Source organism: Dipteris shenzhenensis, chromosome 6, assembly GCF_047967505.1.
Source record: "Dipteris shenzhenensis isolate YYH24624 ecotype China chromosome 6, Dip_SZ_1.0, whole genome shotgun sequence".
Taxonomy (NCBI): Eukaryota; Viridiplantae; Streptophyta; class Polypodiopsida; order Gleicheniales; family Dipteridaceae; genus Dipteris; species Dipteris shenzhenensis.
Window position 1 is genome coordinate 48,753,552 of NC_141601.1, and position 7,149 is coordinate 48,760,700.

General features: G+C 42.6%; 1 protein-coding gene across 1 annotated transcript; it reads right to left on the minus strand.

Moving 5' to 3' along the window:
- Positions 1–2,075: 2,075 nt before the first annotated feature.
- On the minus strand, positions 2,076–3,749 carry LOC147901273 (gallate 1-beta-glucosyltransferase-like). The gene is made up of 2 exons (XM_087376141.1): positions 3,184–3,749; positions 2,076–3,066 (listed from the first exon to the last, which is right to left on the minus strand). Exons 1-2 carry the CDS (start codon positions 3,665–3,667, stop codon positions 2,168–2,170), a joined length of 1,383 nt encoding a protein of 460 aa, XP_087232267.1. The 5' UTR covers positions 3,668–3,749; the 3' UTR covers positions 2,076–2,167.
- Between the last annotated feature and the right edge of the window lie 3,400 nt (positions 3,750–7,149).

The window sequence follows — 7,149 nt, forward strand, 5'->3', positions numbered from 1 at the left end:
GCTAGATCTGTGGATGATATTCTTACGCATATTACTTTTCAACTTGTCAAGATTGTAGGCCATGTGGAACAATGTTTCTTGGAGTCAAGATGGTACCTCGACCCTAACCAAAGTCACATTACCTTGGGCTCATGGAGAATTTGGCTCTATGGAGGTATCCCCATAAAGTATTTTGCAATGGGACCTCGAGAATTGGGTATGGATTGATGTAGGGCCCTAAGAGAAGGGCCTCCCCTTATTTTGATACATGATTAGTAACATCGGGAGATTCTAGCTGAGTCTTAGAGGCTAGAAACCTACTAGAGCTTCTCATGGGAGATTTTTTGGATTTTTCTGGTCTATAAAAATCCTTTTGGAAGAGAATCTAGAAATTCCTCAATAAAAAAAAACCACTCTTTGTTTTTGGCTTTATATTCATGGAGGGATTTTTGTGAACTAGTGGACGTCAAGGTTTGGGGTAGGCTCCATTTCTCCTTGTTGGCACTCTACTGATGAGTCTATTCCACATTACCTATGGGACTGCAGAAAGGTGAGGATCATTTGGAAGGGGATTGCTTAACTATTGAGCACCTTTATGTGTTCTCCTTTATTCATGACCTGGGTCTTGCTCACTTGGCTTTCCCTCTCAAGGCCTTAGGTGTTCTATGAGAGACATAAATCTTCTTGGCCCCTTTCGTTTCAATGGTATTTTGTTGAGTCATGTTCTTTGGATGAGGTTCCTGGCTGTTTGTATAGACTTGCACATGCGTCTGTGGATACTTTGTGGGAGATTCTAGTGAGCATATCAATAGGGAATTTTAAGAGATCCACATGTATGGAGTCTTTGGATGATTCCCAAGCCCACCTAGTGCATACATTGGCTAGTATTTGATTGAACAACACTATACATACTCTAGTAGCCATTTAGGGACTATGGAGGGATCTTCACGTGAAGCCACCACTATGAGGAGCATTTTCTTGAGGGACCAGAGCAGCTCTTGATTCTTCTCAAAAGCCCTACAAGGTTGAGGTGGCACTACCAACATCAACCTTGTTTATTTTCTCATGCCTTGTATGATTTTCTCTTGGAGGTTGTTTCATACTTAATGAAAATATATTTTTTGCAAAAAAAGAAAAGAGTTGCTCTTTTTGTCCTTCACAAGGGAAAATGGCTTATATGTAGGATGCATGGTCAAAAGTATTTGCCCTCGATAGACTCACATACAAAATCCACACACCACTTCAATCCTATAAATTTTATTGTTGTTTTTTAGCACTGACCATAATACAAATATTCAATCACAAGACAATGAATATGTTACCATTGGATGTAGGACCGTGTCATATTGATGGAAGCATTGTTAAAAATAAATCCTTGGCTATAGGAAAGGCTACATGTTGCAATGGACATGTATATAAAGCCTTGTTCATGGAAGATGTACTCAATACCTTTATTTTTTACATCATTAGTGGGTAATATCGATTTCAAGCTCTTATTCTTTTTCAATGATATTCTTTCCCTTGGCAAGCCTTATCACTAACTAGGCAAAGCTAATGGCAAAGACCTTGAGGCACTACTGTTGACTTAGTTTTTTGATGTATTCACTCTAGGGACTTCAATTTTGTGTACACTAATGATTCAAGAAGGCTCAATTAAGAAAATACATAAGGCTACATTTTTTGACCAAAAAGCCCACAAAAGAACAATAGTGTGAAGCATCATCCACGATTCATTTACATAAATTAGCAAGTAATACATTATTCACTACTAAATTGTATTACCTTTGCTCCACAATCTAGCTCTTTCTTTGATGATTTAAGAATGATGTCTTGAGAGTGATGTTATTTTGTAAATATGTTTGCAATTTAAGGGACTTGTTTGAAGTGGGCAAGTTTAGTCACACTTGTTTTCTCCAAGCATAAGCTACCACCTAGGTTATGAAAGATTTTGGGATCTTTGCCCCCTAAGCTATATAAAAAAATCAAAGAGGGAAAAGGAAATAAGAGAGAGAGAGAGAGAGAGAGAGAGAGAGAGAGAGAGAGAGAACTTATGCCAAAAGATTTACAACTACAAAAAGCACTAAATAAAGTAGGTTTCAAAGCTCGAAATTTGAACTTCTCGTTTTGGGGACAACAAAGTTGTAGCCGACAACATATAGGAGACTTCCTCCATTACTACCTTGAATTACTACCCTTTCGAAAAACTAATTGTTGAATCTTGAAGGTCTTGGAGGAATGAAAGAAAGTGGCCCTGTGAAGAGCCCCTAGGTTGCATGGCAAGTCGTGCGGTGCGAGCAAGAAGAGCAGCTCGTTGCCGGAGCTCCATGTCACCCATGACCTCTTGGAGTGTCAATGCCACATCATGCGAAGACACGACGAGTGACCTAGGGAAGGAGGGAAAACCCTTGGCAATTCGCAATTGGTGCTCGAGGAGCACGCGATTGGTGGGCTGGTCGGCAAAGATAGGCCAACATAGCATAGGAACACCCATGACGAGGGCCTCGAGGGACGAGTTCCACCCACAGTGGGTCAAGAAGGCACCTACAGAAGGGTGAGCAAGGACCCTCTCCTGAGGTGCCCAAAGGACAATCTTCCCCAGAGCATGAGTCCTCTCCCTGAACCCTTGAGGCAAGTGCTCTTCTCCTCCCCTGACCACCCATAGAAATGGCTTCTTGCTTGCCTCAATCCCCATAGCCAACTGCTCCATCTGCTCATGCTCCAATGAGGACTTGCTTCCAAAAGAGATGTAGACCACTGCCCTCTCCTCTTGTCCTTCCAACCACTCCATACATCCTTCATCCTCTTTTATGAGACTTCCTTTAATCTTTTCATTTGCCCCTGCCCCTAAACATAGTGGCCCTATTGTCCTAACCCTTATGCTCCCTCTTAACACAGCTATGGCTTCTCCTTCCAGCTCCTCGAACGTGTTCACCAGCACGCAATCAGCCTTGTCCACGGCCTCCATTCGCGACTGCAAGTGCTGAACTCGTCGCGGAATTGGACTTGCAGAAAGAGCAGCCATGTGGGCGTTGCTAAACGGCAAACCGGGAATGTCTATTTCCAATCTACTGCCCTCCGATGTTGTACCTGTGTGTTGTAACGAAGCTTGACAACGTAAGGACTCAGGAGTATCTCAGTTAGATTGAAAAAAATATGCCGGCGCAAGAATCAATTGCCCCCGACTGTGATGCAAATGCCCCTTACCTGAGGTATGGTAGTTGACACACAACCGTGTCGCACTCGACGCCCAGAATACCACCGATTGGATCTGAAGCTTTCGGGCTACAGCTACCGCCCAAGGCAAAAAGGCGTCAGAAATTAAGCAGGAAATGCGAGGGCCAGCCTTGTCCAGATCCTGAATCAACGTCTCTAAAGCCGGTCCCTGCTTTGGCAGGCTTTGGAGAAGATGATACGTGCTAGGCATGGTACCGCCAGGATCAGCGCTGACATTTTGTTGTGGAGGCACTCCATCCGAGATTGCTACAAATCGAAGAGGGAGACCAGCTGGTTCTTCAGTAGGCGGATGAGAGTGGATCATTCTGTGGTGAGTTTGCTGAGTGTTGACGAAAGTAACGATTACACCTGTGGATACGAGGTGATGAGCGAGTTGAAGCAAGGGATTGATATGACCTTGCTCCGGAAATGGGAAGACGAGGGCGTGAGGACTGCCAGAAGCGTGAAGATCCATAGTTGCTTGCTTGCTGAATAGGTGATTTGTCGTGGGCACTGCCCTTAAAGGGACGAGTTGATTTGGAAATAGGTGCCCACGATCTTGGGAAAAAGGAATTTATTCCCATTGTCACTCAGCGAGCACTAGTTAAGGCTCTTAATGGAGTGTCCACATTACCCTCCATTCCCATTAGCATTTTTAGAATCTAGTCTATTCTATCTATAAAGGAAGGGTTGGCTCGGGGAGCAATTCTAGAGGTTCGGGTGGAGCTTCGGGGAGATTTAGGGTGGTTCGGAGGTTTGGGGAGCTTTGTAATGACGACACTTGGCAAGATGGTGCGTCAGACGAATAGAGACGCGACACATGGCAATCAACGATGCGCAGATACAACTGCGTGGGCAGAGCTACAGATGCAATGCTAATGTGGCACAGCGAGTAATTGACTACAAGAGGTAGCAGCGGCACTAGACTCTACGCCCGTACGTGCATGGACAATGAGATCGAGGCCACATGGTGTGGCTATGATCTCTCTCTCTTAGTATTATATAGTATATAAAATCTTATATATAAATAATATTACAATATATTTTATATCTCTCTCTCCTCTCTCTCCTCCCGAGAGAGAGAGAGAGAGAGAGAGAGAGAGAGAGAGTATTATATTTTATATAACACTTAGTATATATTATAGAATATTAACATGTTATATTATATAAAATATATAATACACTATATAATATATAATATTTCCATGAAGAACTCAATGAGGGAGGGCATGGAAACAAGAGAAGCAAGAGAGGAAGAAGCCCACTTTAACAAAAGTGGTGCAAGAGAAGAAGGGCTTCATCGCTCCTTTGTCACGCTCAGTGGTTGTATAAATAATATCTAAGTAAAGGAAAGACTTCTGGGTAGAGAGAAGGGTATGGCTTCTCATGTTGATGGTTCAAGTAATGGGATAGGTGTGGAGAGGAGGTTGGTGTGTCAAGGGAGCATGTTGCATCTAGGAAGAAATTTCCATGAAGAACTCAATGAGGGAAGGCATGGAAACAAGAGAACCAAGAGAGGAAGAAGCCCACTTTAACAAAAGTGGTGCAAGAGAAGAAGGGCTTCATCGCTCCTTTGTCACGCTCAGTGGTTGTATAAATAATATATAAGTAAAGGGAAGACTTCTGGGTAGAGAGAAGGGTATGGCTTCTCATGTTGATGGTTCAAGTGATGGGATAGGTGTGGAGAAGAGGTTGGTGTGTCAAGGGAGCATGTTGCATCTAGGAAGAAATTTGGTGGTGGATCTTGAACCATTTATGGTTTCTTCACAAGGAAATGATCGTAGCTTGACATACATGTTTTAGATCCCATGGGAGCAATCGCATCCCAACATACCATGGGATTTGATTTTGGCTCAAGAAAGGGCTCTATCGAAAAATCAACCACCTCTCTTGCCTTATAAAATGGTCTCCCTCCTCTTTGAGTGGTATGAGGGATGCTGGCTCACAAGGAGAGGGGAGGGAAAGTGATTGGTTGAGGGAGCAACGATGGGGAGAAGGAGTAGCCACGACGAGAGGGGAGGTGAGAGACTAAGGCAGCATCAAGGAGAAGAGAGGAGGTGAGGGAGAATCCACTAGGTGGGAGGATATGAGCTGGAGAGCAAATGAGTGTTTGAGGGATTAACCACGAGGAGAGGGGAGGTGAGGGAGTAAGGAAGCATCCATGAGAGGAGAGGAGGTGAGGGAGCATTCACTAAGAGAGGGGATATGAGCAAGAGGGGGGACAAAAAGGTGAGGGCGGCAAGAGAGCATTTCCAAGGAGGGAGTGAAGGTCGTGAAGGGAGAGACTAGAGGGAGGGTAGGGGGCCCATGAAGCTATGAGGGGGATAGAGAGAGGTAGAGAGGAGAGGGTGGTGAGATAGCTAGGAAAAGAGGAGAGAAAGTGCTTAGTGGAGAGAGGATCCTAACTACCATCATGCTAAGGGAAAAATAAGAGAGGTGAAAGGTGATGATGAGATTTAAGTTCAAGTATAGATATGAAACTACACTTGCATCATATTTCATGAAGGGTTTGAGAAAATAGTTCAGCATATGAGAAAGGAAACATTATGTATGAGGCCATAGTTTAGTGGCTGAAAAAAGCAAAGGAAGATTAAAGATGTTTACCCAGCTATATCTATCTAAGGTTGCTACCCCATTGGGGATGCGTCACGTTATTTATTCCTTAAGCAAAGGTGCTACATGGAGAGAAGAGGAAGACCCTTCCTGGCACTCTTAGTCCCTCCATGTGGCATGCCTGCCTCTACACTCTTGGCCATCCAGTTGCACAAAATTTCAAAACATAGAGGATTTCATTGTAACGTAATGATCTACCCATAGATATGATGCTAACACGTGTAGAGAGAGAGGGAGTGAGAGAGAGGAAGGGGTAGAGAGAGAGAATATATATATATATATAATGCTAACACACTGAGAGAGAGAGAGAGAGAGAGAGAGAGAGAGAGAGAGAGAGAGAGAGAGAGAGAGGTATTTTATATATATATATATATATATATATATATCAGACGTTTCTCCTCCATCTTGTGTGTGTGTGTGTGTGTAAACAATTACATATATGCCTATAAATATATATGTAGATGTGTTAGTCTCTAAGTGTAAGCTCTTAGAAAGAGAAAATAAGTGTTTATCCACTTCTTCAATAATCATTGTTGCCTAAGGACATTACTCCAAATTCCCTTGAGCACCTCAATAAGGACAACTTCTTCATCATGAGAGTATGAGCCTTGATCATGTAGTGTTTGATATCACAAAAGGATTGAAGAAGATGGGCCTTCCCTAAAGACTTCAAACAACTATATTCAAAGATTTCTAGAGTTAGGTTATGGTAAGCTTTTAGAAAGTGACAGAAATCCTTTGCAAGTCTTTATCCCCTTCTAAAACTTCTTTCCCAACTGAAGCAATGATAAGGCTTAACATAGATCCAACTAAAAAATTCCTAAGAAGCATTTAGATATTGAGATTTATAAATAAAATCTTAAATTGTATTCTTTGAAATGAAAGAGAGCCTAGGATCCTAAACTTGGGACCCGACGGAGCAGGTCGCTAGCCTATCATAGACGGGTCAGGTTACTTATTAAAGTTAAATGCCCTCTCACCAATGCCATGTGGCAACAACTACGGAGTATCTTCAAGCAACCAACTGGTTTTGGCTAACAGTGATGCTGTGGTGATAGCGGTGCTTGCTTACCGGCCTTGTTTTATGCTCCCTAAGCATGGGCCTTGGGCGTAGCCCCTATGTAGGCCACATTTTTTATAAGGGTCCTATAGGGGTCTAACCTACCCCATTTCTTGCTTTACACCTTCTAATATCAAAGTCGTCACTTTTTTTAAAAAAATAAAAAAATAAAAAAATCTCCTAATGCCCGTTAAAAATGTTTATAAATTTAACCCCTCAAAATAGGTACTTTAAGGATTTTTGAGAAGAGAAAGAAGTTGTTAAAGTTATTTATGTGATGGCAA

What these genes read in the sequence shown, in the direction of transcription:
- LOC147901273 (XM_087376141.1), bottom strand. Translation starts at nt 3,667, where the DNA reads ATGGATCTTCACGCTTCTGGCAGTCCTCACGCCCTCGTCTTCCCATTT. An exon ending in TGTCAACTACCATACCTCAG is followed by an intron (nt 3,067 to 3,183) that starts GTAAGGGGCATT and finishes TACAACACACAG; the next exon opens with GTACAACATCGGAGGGCAGT.